Raw genomic sequence first — 25,004 nt, forward strand, 5'->3', positions numbered from 1 at the left:
CTTTTATTTAAATACCCAAATTCCACAGGTGTTAACTTATGAGAGCTGATTTTGTAGGTTTTATAAGTAAATTGAATTAAAGTTGCTTTGATTGTGCACAACGAAATGTTTAGTGTGTTGTGGGATGTATGCTCCTCATTTAAGTTTTGTTTGGAAGTCTTTATTTTTACTGATTAAGCTTTTGTGTTAGATCAGATTGAATTAGCTGAACATATTTTAGGGTTACTCCCTCAGTCTGTCACAATGGCTAATGCGGATGCCTCCCACTGCAGATTGTTGGTTTTAGTCCCCTTGGCAGCCCTCAAATGGTCTGTCATTGCAGTCAAAGGCTGGCATTCTATCTAGGGATCAACTTTCCTCTGTTCCCTGTGACCTTGCATAGGCAAGTGGATTCTCAAGGATCAGCAGCTGAAAAAAGGATAAACAGGATCCATATTTGAGTTTGCTAGGATACATTCTAGTGCTCTGATCCTGAACGGGATCTGTGAAAATACAGGATAGAGTTCATTTAATCAGCCTAATACCCAAAAAATAATTTATACATTACCTCAGGCATTAAATCCAATGTTTTTTGATAAACCAGACTTTTTACTTTCACCTTAATTTGATACTTTTACCTCTTTTTACCATCTGATGCCTGCTGCATAAGAAGAGGAAAAGACCTCTGTTGGATCTGATTCAAATCACTCTAACTTTGATGGTCGGTTAAGGAATATAATCCTTCACCTGAGCTTGATCACAGGATTTAAAGCTCTCGCTCGTTGCCTCTTCACTCCTAAATCCATGAATCGAGGGCCTTTGGGTGTAAATGGGATTCTGTTGGTGCGCTGCGCTAAGGAGCTTTAGCTAAAACCCAGAGCACTGCTGTGCATTCACAGGTTTTGGAGGAAATAAAGGCTCAGCAGGGCTGGAAGCATAAACCTTGTCACGATCTTTTGTCTTTTGGTCCTTCCTGTTCTCAACATATTTGGTACATTTAGATCCCGTGATATTAGAAATGTACAACTGTATAAATAGCAGTGGGAAGTCAGTCAGGAGACAAAACAAAACTCATAAGTGAAGTTTTCAACATCTCTAAGGAAAACCATGTGTCATTCATGTGATTCACTTAAATCTGCTGACTACTCTTTTTATTCTCCTGCTGCTGTTCCTGTTTTCTCTCCTCACATTGGGATTTCTGATGCTTATCTGTAGTTTATAAGAAAGCATTGCCTTCTTTTCCACCCCCACTAGGCCTTTGTATCATTTCTAATCTCTGATTTGTGTACGTTCCTTTCTTCCCTGGAGGCTGTGGCAAATCCGTACAACACATACCAAGGATTTTTAATGGTACAATATGATTTTTTTCTTTCTTCTTGGATTTTTTTCCAGGTGAAAGAGGGAACTGCTCACAGTTTTGAAAAAAAACTAAACAAAAATCCTTTTATTACATGACAAGAACTTTAAGATTAAAAAAAATAAATTAATAAAAATGTAATTTTAAACTCAAACTCAAATTTCATCAGGAAAAATATTTTGTTTCTAGCTTGTTTCGTTCTTCTGCAATGAGCAGTTAGACTAGAGGCAAGTTTCACACAAATAACCAGTTTGTGACAAAAAGCTGAGAAAACTGTCTTTTTCTGAAAAAACCTATTAATGACTTTGAAGCAATTTTTTTTTTTCTTTTGGGACACCTCAACATTAGTTTCCTTCTATAAAACTACAAAAACAACACTGACACCGGGCTTTTGATGGCAACATTATTATTATTTTGCTATCTATGTCAGAGTCGAATTGATTTCTTATTGTATTTTGGCCATCCTCCAAGTCTCTTCCCCATCAGTCTCCCCACACGCAACTTCCTCCTCATCCCGGACATGCCAAGTGTCACCGCTTGCCCCGTTTTTTTGATAGTTTTCTCTCACCATCGCGACACTCTCAATAGTCTTTTTAGTTCCACAAATGCTCTGGTCGAGTGTGCGCTGCTGTGAGCTGGTGGGAACTTCAGCATCAACTCTCGTAGCGCCATTTTCTGTCTCATAAACTCCTTTCCTCTCCCTCTGAGCTCTGCCCATCACGGTGATCTCTCATCCAACGGTGCACTGCTGCCACCCACATGTCTCCAGTTGGTCACTACATCATGGTACAAGTTGGGATATTCACCGGAGAGCTTTGTCACACTGTCTCTGTGAAACACAATTCACGTCTATAGACGTGAATGGCACTCAATGAGTTCAGCACATTGTTCCAAGCTAATGTTGATGTCTAAAATATTTGATTTTATTAGATTTGTTATTTATTTTGAACATGTAAACAGAATATTGTCAGAAGGAAAGAAAACTAAAATATTCAAAACACAATTTCACTATTTAGTTTACATCTCCAAAAAGGACTGGGAAGAAGTACATACTTAATTATTCTGTCATGTTCTTTGTGAATTGGCATGAAGTGCTTTTGTAAGTTTTTGGCTTAAGAAAAAAAAAAAAGCCATTGGTGGAAAATCAATAATCCCTTGTAGGAACCATGCAGTGAATCAGGGCTTTATTGATGGACCTCCCAGTTTAGCAAAAACATTTGTCCATCATACTCACCTCATTTCCATATCAGTTTTATTCCCAGAGTCTCTTGATCCCAACAGCTCAACGACCACATGTTATCTTCCATAATTTAAATGGTAATTCAGTCTTAATACACATATATTTTGCTGCGTATTTCCTCATCACCTCAGGGAACATTTTCACATTAACGGTAACTTTCACACTGCTTCTGATGGTTGTCCTCCGACTTAATGAGCAGATCTGTCAGTTGTAGTTCCACAGTATGTTTTTCTAATGATGCAGCAAGATAATAATAATAATAATATTATATGTTTGAAAAGGAAAACTAAAATCTAATAGCATCATCTGTAATGAGTCACATTTTCATGAAGCTTTAACACACACACCTGCAATTCCCTGGAGTTCCATCCAATCACTATGAGAGGAATTGATCCCTAGGGTTTTTCTTTTCTTAACTGTTGTTAAATTATAAGACATAGATACTACTTTATCAGTATTCAGTTTGATAGTTGATAATTTGATAGTTATTCTATTTTTCTATCAAGTGAAATACATATTTTAACCTACTGGTAAATGTTATTGTATTTAGTTTACCTGGTAGTTCATAATAGTAAGTAGCATGATCCATAACTATACAAAAACCAAAAAATATATTTACCTTGTGTAGTTTTGAGTCACTGATGACAACTGGGGGCCCGGGGGCCATAAACCGCCCTCATTTTGTGCGGCCCCAAAAGCAAACACACAAAATGACCAAAAAAAAAACCCACACAAAACAGCTAAAATAATAAAAATGACAGAAAATCATATAAAAGGACAACAAAAAGAATGACTCCAAAAACATGCACAACAGAAAAATTACACACAAAAATACAAAACATGACAGCAAAAACACACAAAGCGATGACAAAAAAAAACATCTAAAAAATGTACTAAATGGCAACAAAATATAAAAGACAACAACAAAAATACATAAACTGTTTCCAAAAATGCACTAAATCAAAATGACAACAAAAACGCACAATATGAAAACAAAAATACAGGAATCAGAATCAACTTTAATGGCCATGTATGTTATACACACGAGGAATTTGACTTTGTGAACTGTGCTCTCTCTAACAATGTAAACATAATAATATCAATCAACTAGAAAATATTAACAGTAGTTAAAGACTAATACGTGTAAAACTAAATAGGATAATATAACAAGATAAGATAAGATAATGATAATAATAGGATAATAGTGCAGTAGTGCAGTGATGAGTAGTGCAAATAACTTGAAAACCACACAAAACAACAGAAATGACTCTGCTCTTTCCTGTATTAATGCTCTGATTATTATTCTGTAATTCTTCTAACACTGACTTGAATGTCGATCATGTGGCCCTCGTGTTAGACAATCCCACCTTTGTGGCCCCCGCTGTGATAACGGTTGCCTTTTTTTGATGGTGAGTTCACCATTTAATTAAAAAACCTCCAAAACCCAACCGTAGCAACACTGCCTCTCAAGTTAGGGACTTGGAGCAAAGTACACTGTTCTGTGTGATTTAATAAATTGGCCCTTTGTGACTTTGACTTTGCACCTTTGGTTGTCCCCTAATGTATTAGCATTGCAATAGATTGGTTCATTACAATGTAAACACCAAGCCAGTGTGTACCCTCCCTTCTGCTCTGGGATCCAATGCTCTGTGACAGATAAGCTGGATGGAGATAAAGTGATGGACTGGTTCAAGGTTTACTGACCTTGCTCACACAGTAGGTTGGTTACGCTCCGGTGCTCTGTTGCTATAATCATTCTGAACAGAACTGTGTGGAAGACAATAAAGTAGATAGATATTAAGATTGAATTATTTATAACAATTGAATCCAAAGGCGTAATCAGACAGTTGACAAGATTTAATTGAATTTGTTAGATTGACCTTGAGATTACAGGAAAAATTCACAGTCTCCCAAAGTGCTCCTTCTTTTTTTTTTTTTTTTTTTTTTTTTCTTGTGCTCCTTCTGAGTTTTTAAAGAGATCCTCAATTGTTTTTTTTTTTCAAATGTGGCCTAAAACCTTTGAAATGTACTTATTAGAAGACCAGGAAAAGTTAAAGATGCCAATGTTACTCTGTTTTGTTTCCCGAAAGAGAATAAAAACAGTTGTGAACCAAAAAAAGTTCCAACTTGGTTTGGTAGTAAACAATGAAGCAGAGAAGTAGAGCTCTCCTAAGGACCTTTAGTCTCCCTTAAACAGTGCGTAGCTGATGCCACTGAAGTTAACGAGTAAATAATGGACTATTGAAGGAGGTTTGCGTGTCTTCAACAGTCCGTGATTACTTGCTTAACTTCAGCCGTGTACAATTTAACTGAGTAAAAGTCCCTAAGGAGAGCTCTTCTTCTCTGCTTCATTGTCGACTACCAAACCGTAGAGTTGGAACTGTCGCCCCTTGCGGTCATAGATTATTTTTCAGTTCACAACTGTTTTTATTCTCTTTCGGTAAACAAAAGAGGTTTACGTCAGCATATTTACCTTTTCCTGATTGTATAGAGCAACCAAAAGCAGCACAAATTGGCATTTTGACTGAAAAAGCTGCGAAATGATCTAAAAAGCAGGCTGAATGCTTCACACAAGTAGGAAGCAATTGGACCTTGGCCTTGTGACATCATCAATCACGTGATTTCAAGATGGCTGAGCACAGGCTCTAAAACGGTTAAGTAGTCCCATTTTTAAAAGTTATTTAAAACAAATATGGTGCATAATAATTAATTTTGTTAGGCGTAGGTCTTCTAATAAGTACATTTCAAATGTTATAGGCCACATTTGTGAAAACAGTGGAGGATCCCTTTAAACAAACTAAACGTCCATCAGCCTGTGTTGAACTCTAAAAATGTTGAAAATTGTGGGTATTTTTCAATAAAAACTGAACTGCCTCTGCACATAAACGCAGACACCCATGCACATGAATGATTTGGTTACCAACCAAAGCCTGTGTCGGCCCGTGTAGTCTTGGTGAACCTGATGAGAAGCAACGGTCAAGGGCAGGAATCTGTTAATTGCCTGGTGGAGGAGGTGGACGTGGATGGAGTGCTGAGAGCAGGGAGGTGTAGAGAATGGCCTCTCCTCTTATTTTCTCGTTTATCTATCTGCTTGTTTTAGCTTTCAAAATACACACATACACACATTATTTTCTTTCTTCTCTTCCTTATCTTCTGCATCCTGTCTTCATTATTGAATGCCCAACAGAATCCATGTTTATGTAGTAGTTCAGTGTTGTATTTTAGCTCTGAACAAGTGTTTTTTCAGTGTATTGTCTTGGTGTAAATTTAGTGTAAAATCACTCTTTGGCTTTTGTCCAACTTCCACTGACTGAACAGTGTTGTGTCCTGAGGTAATTTTTCTTGCTTTTCCTTGTTTTGATATCAAACGTGGACATTAATACTCCTTCTCAATTTCAAATGAAACAATTTGTGTCCTAGAATGATATATCCCCATTTCAGCTTTTATTGCTGTGGTGAGTTTATGGTACAGGCACATTTTTCCATATGCCCTGTGCCTACACCACTGGCATTTATAGGCTGTTTTATTTTGGAGTAAAGCCCCGGATATTTTTTAATTAGTCCAGATTATAATTTTTTTAGGAAAAAAAATCAACCTTCCGGCGGTCCTTGAACGCATCTTGTTTACCGCATGATAACAGAGCGACATAATCTCCGTATTATCCACCATCTGTGATGCCAACAACATTAGGGTGACCATATGTCCAGATTTATTCTGAGATATTTGATAAATTAATGAATTTGTGTGGGTCTCCCAGGGACCCTGAACGCATCTCGGGCAACACGTTAATTTAAAACACCGTAACTCAACTAATATTTGCTTTATCTGAGATATTCCACCAGTTTCTGAAAGCTAGCTCTTTACAGCCAGTATCGTGTAATTTGTAAAGACGATTACAATTTATTTATCTACTATATTGTATTTTGCCATTAGGTAAATTCAAGAGATTGTCCAGTACTTTTTGAGTATTCAGAGGTTGGCCCAAGTGTCCTCTTGTTTGGAAATCAAAATATGGTCATCCTTCAAAAACAACATATTCTACAAGATAAATGCATGATGAAAAACAATCACTTGTCTCACTTTACTTTGAAATAACTTGCTATAATAAACTTCATATTTTGTTTATTTAGGTAAAGCATTATGAAAAACTTTGCATGCGCAATGAAGCGGACAAAAAAAAAAGGGGGAAGCGCGCATTTGCCATTTTCCTCTGGGCTACACCTCAAATGTTTCAGAAAATTAGAATCGCCCCTGGCCTACACTAACTACATTTTTTTTTTTCCATTTTCCTAATTTTGTAGGTCAAACATGCTGAACCAAGCTCAAGATTATTTTTTGACCTTCTTTGCTTTCACATTGTGTTCCTTAGGCAATTAGTCACACGTTGACCGGTCATAAAACAAATGGCCTTTTGCTAAATTAATTCTGCCACTTCGTTTAACAACAATAATCCACCCTTTAAGAGGTCAGAGATTTTCATTTTTCCTCACTCATTTCCCGACTTTTTACCAAACAATCAGCTTTTAATTTCCCCCTCCATCTCCTGTGTGGGCTGACAGTAATTGCATTGTTTCTCTCCTGAGACCCGGTAGCCTAAAGTCCATCTATGACCGGACTCACTGCTGTGAAAAAAATGATTTAGTATTGTTATTTTATCAGTATAGCACATAACAGGAGGTCGCCTTGATCTCCTGCAGGCAAAAACAAACTTAGAAGATGAATGGCTTAGTATTACGAGACATGTTTACTGTTTTAGATGAGTGATTCCCAACCTGGGGTACACTTACCCCTAAGAGCAAAGGGGGTACTCGGAAATCTTAATCGATAAATTTAAAAATAATAGAAAAATGTTCTTAGTTCCTTTTTAGGCTATTGTTTTTTGGGACAAAGTTAATACAAACCTACAGTACTATTACTCAATGAAATACTAATTGATTGAAACATGATTAATTTATGCTGTAAAAGGCCATTTAATCACACTTCTTACAATAGGACAATTATTAGTTAGTTTTATATTAATTAATTAATTATTGTCATTCTTATTTTACAAAGGATACGGTATTTACATACTTTTGAAGTAATATAAATGTTGTATTTCACATATATATATTTTATACACCTGTTTTTTTTAGTTTGTGGATTAAGCTTTAGGTAGGGTAATCATATTTTGAGGAGACTTGGGCCAACCCCGGCATACTCAAAAGGTACTTGACGTTTTCTTGAATCTACCTTGTTATGGCAAAATACAATATAGTAGATCATTTAGTTGTTATTATCCATAAGGTTTAAAAAATAATTTCTCTTTTTATAACAAAGGCTTTAAAACAATTGGAAATGAGTGGAGACTCAAGTTAATCACCTTTATTATGCATTAGAACAATCTGTACTTGAAAAATTTTATATAGAAGTGGGTACGGAAAGTATTCAGACCCCTTTAAATTTTTCACTCTGTTTCATTGCAGCCATTTGCTAAAATCAAAAAAGTTCATTTTATTTTTCATTAATGTACACTCAGCACCCCATCTTGACAGAAAAAAACATAAATGTTGAAATTTTTGGCAAATTTATTATAAAAGAAAAACTGAAATATCATATGGTCATAAGTATTCAGACCCTTTGCTCAGTATTGAGTAGAAGCACTCTTTTGAGCTAGCACAGCCATGAGTCTTCTTGGGAACGATGCAACAAGTTTTTTACACCTGGATTTGGGGATCCTCTGCCATTTTTCCTCGCAGATTCTCTCCAGTTCTGTCAGGTTGGATGGTGAACGTTGGTGGACAGCCATTTTCAGGTCTCTCCAGAGGTGCTCAATTGGGTTTAGGTCAGGGCTCTGGCTGGGCCAGTCATTCATCTTTTATTCAATTGCAACCAGTCGTCCTGTCCTTGTAGCTGAAAAACACCCCCATAGCCTGGTTTTCTCCTCACATACCGCTTAGAATTAATGCCCAAAAGTTCAATCTTGGTCTCATCAGACCAGAGATACCTTTTTCTCATAGTCTGGGGGTCCTTCATGTGTTTTTTTGGCAAACTCTATGCAGGCTTTCATATGTCTTGCACTTTATAGCAGAGTGGCTTCCATCGGGCCACTCTGCCATAAAGGGCTGCAGTGATAGTTGACTTTGTGGAACTTTCTCCCATCTCCCTACTGCATCTCTGGAGCTCAGCCACAGTGATCTTTAGGTTCTTCTTTACATCTCCCACCAAGGCTCTTCACCCACGATTGCTCAGTTTGGCTGGACGGCCAGGTCTAGGAAGAGTTCTGGTCGTCCCAAACTTCTTTCATTTAAGGATTTTGGAGGCCACTGTGTTCTTAGGAACCATGAGTGGTGCAGAAATTCTTTTGTAACCATGGCCAGATCTGTGCCTTGCCACAATTCTGTCTCTGAGCTCCTTGGGCAGTTCCTTTGACCTCATGATTCTCATTTGCTCTGACATGCACTGTGAGCTGTAAGGTCTTATTATATAGACAGGTGTGTGCCTTTCCTAATCAAGTCCAATCAGTTTAATTAAACACAGCTGAACTCCAATGAAGGAGCAGAACCATCTCAAGGAGGATCAGAAGAAATGGACAGCATGGGAGTTAAATAGTGTCACAGCAAAGGGTCTGAATACTTATATTTCAGTTTTTCTTTTTTAATAAATTTGCAAAAACTTTTTTGATTTTAGCAAATGGCTGCAATGAAACAAAGAGTTAAAAATTTAAAGGGGTCTGAATACTTTCCGTACCCACTGTAAACATTCTTAAAATCTCTGTCATTGAAACAACAAGAAACATCTTCTAGAAATTAAAGGTATAACAAAAAATAACTCATGGCTTACACAACATTAAATATACACTTGAATAAATGACTGTGACCTTAACGTCCTACCGCGTAAGTTTCTCTGAACCTTCATGAAGGTTTTATCATCCAGGAGGGTTTGACTGCTGACAGTTTTTTTAAATACATCCACAGGTGTTAGGTCTCTTTCAGCCTTTCTCTTCTCACTGCCATGTCTGATGATTTTGTCAAAACAAATCACGTGTGAGTAAAGTTACCACAATGGCATGATACTATCTGTAAAGAGCAACTCCTTAGCTTTCAGAAACTAGTGAGATTTCTCAGATAGAGCTAATATTAGCGGGGTTACAGTCTTTTATTTTAACGTGTTCCCTGAGATGCGTTCAGGGTACCTGGGAAACCTGGTCATTTTCATCTATTTATAAAATCCAGCCGTATGGTTTGGTCAAAAAGTAAAAAGAGGACATGCCTGGGTATATCCGGACGTATGGTCACCCTACCTTAGAAACCAATGTTCAAGAAGGAGTTAAGGAGAGCCTGCAGATACACAAATGAGACACCATATGAAATTATGGAGGGGGTACTTATGATATGAAGAGGGGAGTACACCTGATTTGACAAAAATGCGAAAAGGGTGCACCAGACTAAAAAGGTTGGGAACCACTGTTTTAGACTAACTTAGTGGTTGATTGCTGAGGTGTTGCCATGCACAACAATATGAGGGTAACAGTCCAACAAACTGCATCCTATTGTTTGTTTTTTCACTGTGGAGAGCATTAATGCTTATCCATACATACAGCAGATCTCACAGCAACTCAATTAGAAAATTCATTTTTTCAGCTTTAATCCATTTGTCAGCTGACATTTTACTGCAGAGCCTTTGCTTTTCCACTGTTGGAAATAATAGCCAGATGTGTTCCCTTCTTCTGATGGATTCCTAGTGATGTGCCAAGTTCTTTGAAATATTGGCATTGCTCAATAGATCAATAGAATCAATATCATTGTGTTGTGTTGTCTGCTGCTCCAGAAGGGATGTCCTCATGGATATGATTCTTTATTTTTGTAATGGTTAGTCTCTCTCTCTCTCTGGTAGGGTGGGACACCCGGGCACGCCCGCAGGAACCATCCAGGATGGTGAGGAGAACCCTGCTGCACTCGCTGAGAGCTGCTTCAGAGAGCTTCTGGGTCGAGCCGCATATGGCAACATGAATAACGCCGTCCGGCCTGTCTTAATGTGAGTACTTTGTTTTTTCATGTTAAATAAGGTAGAATATAATCTTAGAACTTAGCTACAACAACTGGCTAGCAGCAATCATTTAAAGTAAAACTGTTATCCATTAGTAAAAAATGAAATCATGGTTATTTTTCAAAATCAGCTTTTTTTAATTTGTCCCAATTTGATTTTATTACAATATTTGGATGCATATTCTGATTTTTTGCGATTCAATATTAATGATATTGCAATTTTAATTACTTTACTTTCTTTATCAAAAAATCTAAGTTGAATCATATACTTCTAGAAACAACACGAGTCATAGTTCTAAAATACCAATAAACCAATAACAATGAACATCACAATTTATTTCAACTACACTGATTGTATTAACCCAGTTTTTTTTTTTTTTTGGCGTTCTCCCCTTTGAAAGATTGTGAACTGTCAAGCCCCCCCCAAACACACACACACCCCCGATAAAACTGACAAATAATGCATTTTCATATTTATTGAACTAAAAGGGAGTGAGTCATATTTTATAATAAATCAAAAACTAAATTCAACTAATTACCTGCATAAAAAATTTGTGCAGTCTGTGCCAAAAAACAAAAAAGGAAATTGTTTTTAAATCAGTTATTGAAAGTTCTTTTATTGTTCCGCTCCATGTGAAGTATATGCCGACGGAAATCATAATTTTTACACTTTAGCTCTACATTATGTCTAATAATTGAATGCTCTTTTAATTTTTGCAAATTTTTTAGGCTTCCCATTATTACTTTTTTTGTTTGTTTAGTGTTAATGATCTTTATTGTCAATGAAAGAAGGTTTTTAAGAAGTTGGCACGAAATTAAAAATGTCCTCCTGTTTGTCACGCCCCACCTGTCACACCTCCCTTCCCCACTAGGGGGGGCGTGCCACACTCTTTGAAAAGCACTGGCAATGTGCAGACAAATAAAATATCACCAAAAAAACATATATTATAAAATCCATTGTGGGAAGAAATTTATATATATATATATATATATATATATATATATATAGATTGTGTTGTCTTGATATATTGTGAATCAATATTTATAAATAAAAACATTTCATTGTTTTTGAATTTGTTGAATTCACTTTAGCAGAAGTAAGAATAACTTTCTCTTTAATGGTGTCTGTTCCTGTGAATCAGGGAAATGTGGGAGCTCATTAACACACTCCATGCACTTCAGATTTGTCTGCTTTTTCTACCATTAAAAAAAAAATGTGCTCCAAACAGAGCAGCAGTTTGACAGGCCAGAATTCTCTAATCTGTGTAATATCGCTGTGAGGACTTTCATTTGTTTGATTTAAAAATAGAACTTCTTTCGAAAAAAGGAAAGATTGTCATTTTGATGCCAATGACTTTTCTTTGAAGAAAGTGTTACTTCTGAATAAAAAAAAAAAAAAAAAAATCAAAGGAAAAGAAAAGACTCAAAAATGTCGAGCCTTCATGACCTTTTCTATTTGCAGCCCTAAGGTTCATAAACTACATTATTAAACACTGGAGTCGGTGACACGAGAGCAAACCAAAGTGTGTCTGCATGGGCATGGGCACGCACGCGCGCACACACACACACACACACACACACACATACTGAAACATGCTCTTTGTTCCCTCATATCGCGCCCCTGCTTGTTCTTCTTTCTCTGTGCAAGCAGAGGAAATGAGACAATTTTCTCTTATCACAGAGGTGGCTGTGTGCACGTTGCTCAGCGTTCCCACTCTGTGACGGTCCCTCCCTTTAGGGACTGAGACACCCTCACCTCTGCTCCCGTCATCCTCGCTGCACCTGCCACTCTGCACGCCTCACATAAATTGGACAATTGCGAGTAGCCGAACCCCCACAGAGATTTCCACCATCGCTGCCTGTTTCTGCCCCGCTGAGCTCAGGCAGCCTTTTCATCATGGCCAGATTCAGGAGCAAAGGACTCATGAAGGATATTTAAAATAACAGCTTTTTATGTGAAGCATTTTGCCCTTCCTCATTCTGACAGCATAGTCACTCATTGAAACTGTAGCCAGTCCGGTGCTTGTCAAGGTGCTTATGTTGCGCTAATTAAACAAAATGTTTTTTTCAGATTCAAAAGCTACACAAAATGAGTTTTTAGAGCTTGTTTAATGACATTTATTTGAACTAAACTAAACTAAACTTAAACTAAAAAGCTATTTCACTGTAGTTTCCTTTAACCACCCATCAATACTAAACCATTATGGTTTAGTTAAAGGTCCAGTATTAATGCTATTTTTCACCCATCTTCATTTATTCTAAGAACCCCAACAACAGTATGTGAGATTTATTTTCCCAAACTCACCTGTTTTCTGGAGTTTTAACCCTCTGAATAGTAAATTTAAGACCAAAGTTCATTGTTTTGTCCAATTGCTGCGTTGCATTGGGTCACAAACACGTCAGATCATCCCATAAAGGCAATACAAGGTGGCATAATGGCTGCTAAAAGTGAAACTGTTGTGAGCGCCCTTTGGTTTATCTATATACTGGATTATATATTGAACTTAAAAGATATTAACTGTGATATTAAAGTCTGTGTAAAGCAGAAATAAATGTGTGTTATGAGTTTGTCACACCACAGAAACATGTGTCATTGACCACTGAGCCAAATTTGAAAGATGAAAAAAATTAAGTATTTAAAATTAGGTCTCAAAATCATGGATAAAACAAGCACTTCTTTTTGCTCTGAAACGCTGGGGGCGTGTCAGTTAGAGGCACTGGAACCACGCACGGGAAGGGCACCGCCTTCGTGTACTGTGTCTGTGGGAGGGAGCAGTGTGAAAGCAGCTCCAGCGTTGATAGTGCTTCTCTCATTGGTTTTCCAAAAGTGCTCGGATCGGGCCAAATGGGCTAGAGGCAAAACCCAGAATCTGGGTGCAAAAAAACTGCTAATTTCATGGAAAATGTGGCACTAGCGGACGCGTTTTATTCCCCCGAGTCCGAATATGTGGTTTGTTTTCAGCTAGAGGCCAAGTTACGGAAGTTCGGTGTGCTTCAGCAGCAGGGTCAGGTTTATGCTAATGAGGGCTTCGTTATGTAACTCGGCTATGATTTCTGACCCGCCCAATAAATCCTGTACACAAAAATTTGAAACAGTTATTATAAATGGTTGAATGGCTTTTTACGTGTTTTAAGGAATACGTTTATGACCTATTTAATGTGTTGAGAACAAAATGGCTGAATTTGCTTTACACGATTGATAACTCAGTCGATGAGTTTCTGTTGATATTTGTCTCAGGTGGTAGAGGGGTCATCTTCTGAATGAGAGGTTGGGGGTTCGATCCCAGTCTAGCGCCTTGCATGGCAGCTCAGTCCCACTGGTGTGTGAATGGATGAATGATATTGTAAAGCGCTTTGAGACTACTTTAGTGCAGGGATAAAGCGCTACATAAATCAAGTCCATTTATCTTTTTTACCATTTAGTGGACCCAATACAAGGATGGCATCTTGTTTCACCTTGGAACTTCTGATGAACCTTGGCTAGAAAGAGCAATCAACCAGTTCTTTGAAATGCTTCTCCAGCTTCGTTGCTTGTGCCTCAGAGTCCTTTTCTTTGAATTGGACAAGGCTCATTATCCAAATTAAATTCTGTTCCCAAAGCTTTTGCAATTCTACATTATTATAGTGCAACATTTAGCTCATCCTCTGGTGTCACTTAACACATCCAAAGGTTGATCCGCTTCACATGGTCTATATTACCATTACAATTGGATGGGTTGCTGTATACGACCCTGTGTTACTGTATTCTAATCTGCAGTGGCTCTGTTAAAATACCCATAGCCCGTTTTAACTGTCTGCTATAATTAAAATGTGTTAAGTGCACCCTTTCTTTCACAGCTAATGTTGTCTGTTCCAATCCCAGTGGACCCACATGCATGGAAATTAAATGTAATGGGTGCAGGTGTGACCGTCATGGGGAAATGCTAAGATTTGCAAATATATTCATGAGTTTTGAGACCTCTTAAGGAAACTTGATGATTAGCAGGAGTGGATACAGACTCGGAGCGTTTATTAGTGGCGTCCAAGGCTTTAATTTCTCCCAAGATTAAACTGCCTCTCTGTTCTCGGTTCACCTTCTCTTTCTTCCTGTGCCCTGCAGGATTCTAGTGGAAGACGTATAGAGGAAAGGAGGCACGTCTTCATGCTTTAAATAGAAATTATTCAGGTTTTCAGGACGGAAGGGGGGGGGTTCTGGTTGGAATATGCCATTATTATAGCGCAAGCTTCCACTTCATCATTATTTATTGCACTTTTTCTCTTCATTTTATTTATTCATTATTTCTTAAATTGTTTTGTGTTCTTTAACTAGATGTAAAAGATAATAGGGTTAAATAATTTCAAAAAGCCTGAAATCACATTCTGTCCTACATTTGATACTTTAGTAGGTACAGTAAATGTTGATGCTAAAGGTTTTGATGGCTACTAAATCCAAACCTACATGTCCAGAGGTTCCAAAACATTTCTTTTTTATAAAGTAATAGCTGAAAAGATAACGCTGACACGGAACTCTGCACACAAAGGTCAAAATCAGCTCCAATCTGCTTCAGTATCTCGACCCGAAAACTCCCCTACGTTCCACTTTTCTGAATTCACCACACATTCTGCTGTTGACCTCAAGTGGTGGAAAAACAATGCATGGGCTTTTCTACTCTGAAGTAAAGTGAGGACACATGCTGTCCTTATAACAACCTTTTTATTCATGCTGTCTGCAGATTTTTAGTAACAGTTTTTCTTCTCCTAACATGACATCATTGACCCAACACCATCTTTATTGTATAAGCCTCCCCTGCTGTGCTACCATCACAGTTTTTTTGTTTTTCAATTCTTTAAATATGAAAGGTTCAAGGACATTCTACACTTTAACAGTCATGTTTACATATATTAAAAAACAGTAGTAAAAAGGAAAAATGTCTGACTTACTTAAAACACTTTTCTCTCCATATACCCCTTTCCCTTGTTTTTGCTTTTACTTTAGTAACTATTTACAATTAATTAGTGTGCACACAACATACAAATAGATACTGAGACATTTCAGCAACAAAATGTTTACACATTTATATTTAAGATAGCTTACTTCCAGTTTGACCAAAGATGGGTAAACCTTTCTGTTTGTAATCTGAGGGAGAATGTGATTTTTTTTTTCCCATGATATAAATGTCATTGACTATGTTTTACCACTATTCAACCGTGGGGGAGTCGGGATGCATCCAGTGTCTGGTTATAGTCTTTTTCCATCACAGTTCTTATGAATAATTACTTTTATTTTAATATTTTTTAGATGCGTCATTGTTGTTATTTGATTATAGCAGAAATTGTAAAATAAAAAAAAAATCCACAAAATGTCGACGGCTTGATAAATGACTACAAATGACTTGCTGGACAGAGAGACACTATTCTATTCTATTCTAAAGGGTAGCATGTGGCCCAGGGCTGAAATTTGCAGATCACTGATCTAGAATAAAAAAATTTCATGATTATTATTATACTGCCTACTGCCCCCTGCTGACGTTGCAGGCACATATGCACAACAATGCAAATCATATGTCTTTTTATAATAATTTGTGTCTTTTTGTAACAATTTGGTAAAATGGGACAATTTCCTTCGACTCACCTGGTTTCCTCTAATTGCACACTGATGTGACGCTGTGGCACAGTGGTTGAAAATTATTGCTGATGTCCATGCAGATGGTCTATTATGTTCTCATTCACAGATAAATAAAGAATGAACAGGTCACATTTTTTGTGTGTAAATGCTCAAACACAATGCTATTGTTGCTACCTGCTCTGAGCAGTAAGGCTGTCAGAAAAGATTGTTTCTGCGATATATCGCGATATTTCACTATTCGATTATCATATCGATCTAAAAAAAATGTTAGAATCGATTTGTTTGATCAATGTTTTTGAACGATCCTCAATGTATTTTAGCATGGAAGTTGATTGCGTGGTATTTTCATAAAGCATACTGGGCACTTTTATAGAATTTAAGAACTTTACAGAATCAGAAACTGTTGTAGAAGCAAAACTTAAACCTTTTTGAAAAATGTCATTTGACAGTTTTTGATATTGGTACTTTAATTACAGTTAGTTACCATTTACTTGTTCTCGCAAGTTTAAAAAAAATGATATTATATTTCATACCATTTTGTACTTGTAAAGGTAAAATTTGTAATTATATATATTGATGTACTTTATATCTTATCGCTTAGTATCGGGATATATCTTATTGTGACATGCAAATCGTGAATTGTATCGTCAGATTCATGACAATGCACACCCCTACTGAGCAGGTGGTTGAGCCCTCCCTCCTATACAGTATGTGTGCACACAAGTAGCGGATGCGTCTTTTAGATGATGAGTTTACCTTGAGGCTTCAGGTCGGTCCCCATAGTGAAAGGAAAATCTGTTTGTTCTCCACCTGACATTCAAAACATTTGACCTCACCTCCACAGTTTCAGCCTGTAGTTAATGCAGACCTCTTCTTGCTGCTGTAAGATCAGAGGTGGGATGTCTCACAATCCCTTCCATTCCCATCATGCTTTTTCCTTCAATAATCCTCCGCAGCACAATCTAATTATATCTGTCTGTCTTTGGAGTCTGCGGGGAGCACATTATTCAGTTAAACAGATGAGCCGTGAGATGATGGTTTAAATAATATAAATTGTAATTTTTTTGCCTAACTGTGAAGGATCTGTCATGGTTTTACCAAACTGTGCTTTAATTTTAATCAGGCTTTAATCTGTGCACAGTGTGATAGTTGTTGGTGAAAAACATTGAATATTAGGGGGTTGCCAATCTGGTAAGTGGTGTTATTTGGCTGTTGTTTGGAATGAACTTGTTAAAACAAAAGAGAAAAAACTGAGCGGATTAGTGTATGATGTATAAATAAACATAATGTCTTTATTCTCCTTTTTTTCCCTTTTTTTTCTTCTCTCTTAAGTCACCTGGACAACCATCACCTATGGGAACCCAATGAGTTTGCTGTTTCCTGCTTCAGAATAATCATGTACTCCATTCAGGTAAAGCTTGCATGAATAAATTCATGTAGATATTTATTTATATTAAGCACACATACTGTAATAATGAGTTAATTATCACAACAAATCCCCCCCCAAAAAAGTGCTAAAAATCAATTAATAATTGTCAACTTAATCAAATATTTCATATTTTAATTTCCAACAAACAGTATCTTTGCAATATTTCAAAGTGTTTGTGTAGTTTTAAATAAATGTAAAAATATACACGTTAATGGATATGGAAAGCATACATTTGATGTCAGTGCTATTATAATAAGACATTTTAATATTACCGGTAACCTTATTATCAATACTTGATTTATAAAGTGCTTTTCATACAAAAAATATGGTGCTCAAAGTGCTTTACAAGGTTATATTAAGCTTACATTTTGTTTGAAAAGCAACACAAGGCTTGCCATTGGCTTTTAGAATTATTACAACCAATCATGGTGCTCCCTCCTACTTTTATTAGATCTAATGGTACTACTACTGATTTTTTTTTTAGCTTTACTAGTACACTAAAAAAAGTCTACTATTTCTACTAGTGAGATTTTGAGTGTACTATTACTAATAGCAAACAAAAAATGTGCTTTCCCATTAAAGATTTTGTGCACTCTAGTGTATGAGTAGTCCTTACTAGTAAAGCAAAACCGTATAATAGACAATTTTGTGTTACTGGTAGTGATAGTCAAGTTTTTTGTTTGACTAGTAACATAATTTCAGTGTAAAGATTCACTCGTAGTACTAATAGACCTAATGCAAATGAAGTAGCAGGGGTTTTTAACCTAATACAGCTTCCTGATTGGTTGTAATATTTATGAAAGCCAAATACAAGCCTGGATTTGGTTTTCCACACCCCTTGATAGTATATGACCCTTACTTGTAGTACTAGTGACATGTTTCTAGCACTACTAGTAACACTTTTTGCTTTAATAGTAAAGTGTACTAGTGAACTTTAACCAAAATTAACTACATGTACTCCAAATTTCAACTTAACTATGGTTGATATCACCGATATCTTTTTTTGCTCAAACGGCTTTCCACAGAAGGATACATCAGATAATTAATTAAGTTTTTTATTAACATTTCTGCAAGTTAAACTTGTCTCATTGTCTCATTCTGGACTCACGCCAGTTTTAGCCTCTAGTCAAGTGGTTTGTTTTAGCTCCAACACTTTAAGATAACACGCTCCATTAGGATTTCCGGCTCATTTGTTAGGTTCTATATTTTCTAACGTTATTCTTGCTAGGATCCAGAAATAACTTTTCCCTTCCTTCTGTTTTCTACTGGTTCTTCTGTGAGCTCAACAACAAGCTGTTAATGTGTCCAATTCTGAATGAAGTTTTCCCAAACAGTATATACTGAGGAAGCTGCGACCATTGCTTTGTTCTCTAGGCTCAGCACTCCCACCACGTCATCCAGCAGGTCCTCAACCACCTGGACACACACAACAGGAACACGCCTCGGGTCAGAGCAGGAATAGTGCAGGTCCTCTTGGAGACAGTGGCTATCGCAGCTAAAGGTTCTGTGGGTGAGTTGATGTTGAATTATTTCTTTTCTAATCTCCTAAATCTAATCAAAAAATCAAATGGAATCGCAAATTGAGTCGGGCCCTTGTGAATCGAATGGATACCCAGCTCTAATATCAACCATAGATAAACTCCACTAGTGCTCAAATTTGGAGTACATGAACCCAATTTTTGTTTATTTGTGCTCATGTACACTTTACTAGTGAAGCAAAGAGTGTCACTATTTATGTGTTGGCAATTTGTCATCAGTATATTTAGTGTTGGACAGTATTGGTATGCCAGATATGGGTAAAAAGATAATATCAATCTTTACTAATTATAATCAAATCCAGCACCCTGATTGGTTGTAATATTTTTGAAAGCCAGTGACTAGCCTGAATTTGCTTTTCCGCATCCCCTTATTAGCATATAAGGCTATCTAATGGCACTAGTAAAGTCTACTGCTTCACTAGTATAGTGTACTCATGCCCTATAAACCAAAATTCAATTTCAACTTTATTTATTGCGGAGGGACATTAAATATTAATGAATGTAACGATGCATAAATATGCAAGATTTAGCGCTTCAGCTTATTCCCGTCTGTAGTGCTTATAAGAAAACATAAAATCAAGTCAACCTATGGACAATACCAAGTTACAATAAAATAAAAACAATCAAAAAATACATAGAGAAATACAAGTAGAGCCTTGATATCAAATTTATGCTCAAAGATTAGAGAGTCGAATGATACATATTCGGAACAACCTAATGAACAGATTTTCACAATCCAACTTTACATACCATACAGCACACTAATGAGACACAGGGCTAATTCATCAGGAAGGTAATAGGAATCACCTGCTCTATTTGCATGGCTGGAAATTCCTGGTTTTCCAGTTCACAAATTTCCTTAATCATGGGTTTTCAACCTTTTATTTTTTCTCACAATGGCTTTTTACACATTTTGGTTAAAGGGGCAGTATTATGAAAAAATCACTATATAATGGTTTTGCTACAGTGATATACTGTACATCCCTTAAGCCTCATTCAGAGGACCAAAGTTGAAAAAGTTACGTTTCCTCCCTCCCTTGTTATTCCACATTTTGTAAAATGTCAGCTCCAAACTGGCAAGTTAAATTTTTCTCGCTATTGGCGTCAGGTAGCGGAAACTCTTCCTCCTCCTGCCAATCCGGGCTCCTCCTACCCTATAAGAATGTGAGCTCCTCCCTCTCAAACTAACTCAGAGGTAAAACAAACATTGCGGTTTAATATAGAATATATATTGTATTTTGTCATATATGTAAAGCTACATACACAAAATGTGTTCTCTGCATTTAACCCCTCACTGAGGAGCAGCGGGCACTAATGCTGTTGCACCTAGGGAGCAGTTCCATTTTTAGTATCCGTTATATCGCCTTATATCACCTTTGACTTGATCTGTATTTGTGACACAATGCGATGCAGCGGTTTGACAAAACAAATGATTGTCACCTTAAATGCACTATTCCTGTAGTTAATAGAGATGAAGAGGAGAAGAAAGTGACTTAGCAGCTCAACATTTGAGTGAGTGTTTGAAGCAGATGAATTACTCCGCTGCTGTGATAAACACACAGCCTGAAGCGCTGAGACGGACTCATAATCACAATAGCCACTTAAATATCTGTGTTTTACTGTAATGTGCAGTTTTTTGGCTGAAAACAATAATAGTGTGAGGATAGCAACAAAAAGAAAATCTCTTTGGTGATCACTGATCTCTCTCGCAAGAGCGAGGCATGAAGTCAGCGTCTACAGACACGCCTACTCTTGAATACATCTCTGTCTCTCCCCGCTGACAGTAGAAGATGTGGAGGACATATATCTGCTAGGGGTCATGATCTTTGGCCTGCTAATGATGGGGGTATGTGTATGTGCATGTGCCTTTCTGATGCATCGTATGCTGAGGCGACTTTCAGAGGATATGAAGGTACTCCGAAAGAAGAACAACTTTTCGTTTGGAAAGTTGGAGGAACGTAAACAACGACTGGAAAAGAAAGCTCGAGGAGATACGGAGAAAAAGGACAGTGAGGAGGAGTAACAACAGGAACAATGACTGCAGACGAGAACACATCACATAAAAAAAAAAAAAACGTTAATGAAAAGATGAAATTATGGTATGAAGAAGATGAGAATGTTTGACTAGGGAAGAAACGAGGTTTGATGTAAAATTATCTGTGTTCAAATCAGGGGGCGGATCTGCTTTTTTCCGTCGCCCTTTCCGGCATGCAAAAGGACAAAAAAAAAAAAAAAAAAAAAAAAAACAATGATGTGATTTTGCTCTGAATGTCAAAGTGAATTTCTGTGATTGCAACCATGTCGGAAATGAACTGAATAAATAAATAAATAAATAAATATGCATAAGTAGTCCCCAAAACAGCCCATTTTTAGAACTGCTCAGAAAGTCACTTTTCAGAGGCTAAAACTCTGAAAAACAGGCGAATTTGGGAAAATAAACCTCAAATACTATGTTGTTGGAGTTATTAGAACAAATGAAGATGGGTGAAAAATAGCGTAATACTGGACCTTTAAGCACTATTGCAAACAACTCTATTCTGTAAATACTAATTGATTAATTGACTAGTTAAAAACTGCCAAATGTAAATCTAATGATAAATGTGCTAACTTCATTTGACAAAAGGTAATAATATTAATAAATTCAATTTCATTATTGTGAGTCGAGTTGCCTATCGCTGAGTCCTTAGTTCACCTGTGAGATACTCTAAAGTCCAAACAAGGACACGTTGTTATTGAAGTGTTGGTATAAACACCGCCCACTGCACAGGAAGGTTTGATTTACACGTTTTACTGGAGCCAGAGGGAGAAATTTCCAGAGCTTTAGTTGGTCCATGAATCAATGTGTCGCTGATGAATGGCTTCAGCTGCTGTTTTTTTTTTTTTTTTTTTTTTTTTCTCATTGTTTTTATTTTTGGACAAAACACAGATTTTTAAATTGGCTCTCGTGTGCGTTCTTCATAACCGTGCATTGATACTCAAATCATTTAAAAGTGCAGTAACCGCATAAAGCGCAACAATTAATCATAAAATGTATACTTTTGTAAAAGTGCTTCTTTACATCCTTTTAAAGACTAAAGGAGGGAAAAAGCTAAACCGTCCTTTTGCACAAACAGGAATGATCCCTGAGTCCAAAGGAAGCGAGGTGTTGAGCTTTGAATGTGAAAACAGGACTCCTCACAATCTGTGGCTGGGTACAGTATGAAGATGTGCTTTAGATGGAATCTAAAAATAGAATCCGTTCCCTTTACCCTCCTACATGTCTGGCATTAACAAGCGAACACTGCATCGAAGGAAATGAGCTGTAGCAGCACATCAACAAGCTCCAATACACTTATGGTCTGTTGAACTTTGAAATCACACCTTGGGAAATTCTAGCAAGTAATAATGAAATGACACTTTGCTTTGATTTACATGCAAAGAATGTAAAAACAGAAAAGAAAAGGTGGGCTTCATTAGAAGGCTTTTCTCTTTGTGTTATTTAGATTTAGATATTTTTTTCTTTTTAAATCCAAGTTTTTAAAAGCAGCACACAGGCTGAATTCTTATTATTTAGGAAAACATTTTAGCCTTAAAACAAGGCTTTTATTTTAGGACACAAAGGCAGCCTGCATGATTGTAGGTTTATTTCCTTTCTGGAGCATCACTATCGTCATTTAAAGCAGAAGCATGTTTAATTACACCACATATTGTTTAGTCCTTTCATATATATATATATATATATATATGAAAGGACTAAACAATTATTACTAGACATTTCAGGTGGCCCCTAGGTTGAAAAACACTGCACTAATCCCTGAGGTTTTGACTGACGAGGCTAATTAAATAAAAAAAAAACCCTTGATTATGGGAGCAGCACAAGACATGCTCAGTCTATACTATAAAATCTCCAAGAACAATTTATGCTATACTAACTAGCTACTCAATACTCACTATACCTCTATATTCATAATTCTCTCAAACCAACCTTGATGATAAGGTAGTTTTCAGCTCCAGAAATGAGCCCAACAACTGCATTGTCATCTGCAAATGTAATGATGATGCTGTTTGGGTGGGTGCTGATACAGTCATATATATATATATAGAGTGTACAGAAGAGGGCTTAGCACACAGCCTTGTGGAGAGCTGGTGTTGAGGCTGAGGGCTGTGGAGAAATAAGAACCCACTTGGACTCTCTGAAAGTGGTCTGTTAAGAAGTTTCTGATCCAGTAGCAGGTGATGGGGTTGGGGGGGAGTCTGTCCAGGAGTAAAGAAGAGTAGCCTCAGATAATTCCCTGGATGTTCCAGGTGACAGATGGTGGTATGGAGTAATGTGGTGATGTTGTGCTCTGTTGATATTTTAGCTCTGTATGCAAACTGAAGTGGATCAAGTGTGGGTGAGATGTAAAACATAATATGACGTAGGACCAGTTTTTCAAAACATTTAATGATGATTGGTGCTTGGGCCACTGGCCGATAGTCATTTAGGCTGCTGATGGCAGGATTTTTGGGCAGCGGGACAATTGTGGCTGACTTCAGACATTATAGAATAACTCACTGGGACAGTGATGCCTTAAAGATGTTAGTAAAAACTCCAGTCAGCCGGACTGCACATTGTTTGAGAACCCACCCGGTCACTCCATCTGGTCCTGTAGCCTTTATAGGGTTCACTGCCCTCAGTAGGCCCCTCACCTCATACTCCTGCATGGTGAGGTTGGAGCTGCTGCGGTTTGCTGTTTGTGGTGTTGCCACTCTGGGTCCACCATCGCCCTCATCCTTTATAGTGTTGCAGGACTTGTAATGGGTGAGATGCTGGACTCCCTGCCACACTTGCTGTGTTTTATTGTCCTTGTAGAGTCCACAGGTGTTAGTTCTTATAGGAGGGGCGGGGCTAATGGGTTAATGACATCACAAACCGTCATTCTCAACCAATAGCATAATTCAATTGTAATAGCACTGTTTCACCCCATTTTTACAACAAATATTCCAGATTGTAATACTTAAATTAAAATGTCTAGAATTGGCAACAAATCAATCAACAACAGCTCTTCATACCTAAATACATTTGTTTTCAGCAGGGAAAAAAACAGATTTTCTCGTTTTATTTACTCTCAAAGGCTTTACGTTTTCTAGATCTCTTTCTTTGTGATGAATGTTACTGCCAGGCATACTCAACATAAGGTTGTGATGAGACTAAATTCAACTGCACAAAGTGACCAGAAGCACCCATAGGATGCATCGTCCAATCAATTCTGCACATTTAAAATCTATTGTAATGCCATTTTTTTACAGTTATTGTTGTTATACTTCAAGTATAATTAGCGATTACAGACTCCATGTCCCATGATGCTCTCCCTGTGAGTTTTGTTCTTTTGGTCAGTCTGTGCTATTCTGGGTCTCCTGTAGAGAGTTTCCATTTGTGGATGAGGTAGCGTGTGAGGTCATGTGGTGATGGAGTAGCTCAGTGTCGGTGATGTGTAGATTTTAGCTTTTTCATGTAAACCTGATGCCGTCATGTAAGTAAAAACACTACCATGTTTTTTAAATCAGTTTGCTTTGTAAGGATTTTGCTTGTGCTTGTGACGACAGGCCCCACAGTGCTGGAGGTTTTCAACACGCTGCTCAAACATCTGAGGATGAGCGTGGACTTTGAGTTGGGCGAGAACTCCAGAAGAAACTCCAGTTCCAGCGTTTCCTCCGGCCGTGGCAAAGAAAGCGAGGAGCGGATCGTCCAGAACGCAATCATCCAGACAATTGGTACGAAACGCAAAACTAGAGTGACATTTTTTTATGAGTCACAGCTGTCAAAAGGAAAAGTTAAATGTGCTTCAAGTTCAACCAACTTTGTGCCTCTT

At 37.3% G+C, this 25,004-nt stretch overlaps 1 protein-coding gene across 1 annotated transcript in view; it reads left to right on the forward strand.

Annotated features, from left to right (window-relative positions):
* efr3a (EFR3 homolog A (S. cerevisiae)) overlaps positions 1-25,004 on the forward strand; it is a gene marked incomplete at its 3' end in the record, with an annotated part of 95,472 nt that overhangs the window by 56,204 nt on the left and 14,264 nt on the right. The window contains exons 8-11 of the mRNA XM_028473324.1: positions 10,450-10,590; positions 17,539-17,617; positions 19,010-19,145; positions 24,739-24,906. Of these exons, the coding sequence (XP_028329125.1) occupies positions 10,450-10,590; positions 17,539-17,617; positions 19,010-19,145; positions 24,739-24,906 (524 nt within the window). The remainder of the gene's footprint in view (positions 1-10,449; positions 10,591-17,538; positions 17,618-19,009; positions 19,146-24,738; positions 24,907-25,004) is intronic.

This window comes from Gouania willdenowi, chromosome 17, assembly GCF_900634775.1.
Source record: "Gouania willdenowi chromosome 17, fGouWil2.1, whole genome shotgun sequence".
Lineage (NCBI taxonomy): Eukaryota > Metazoa > Chordata > Actinopteri > Blenniiformes > Gobiesocidae > Gouania > Gouania willdenowi.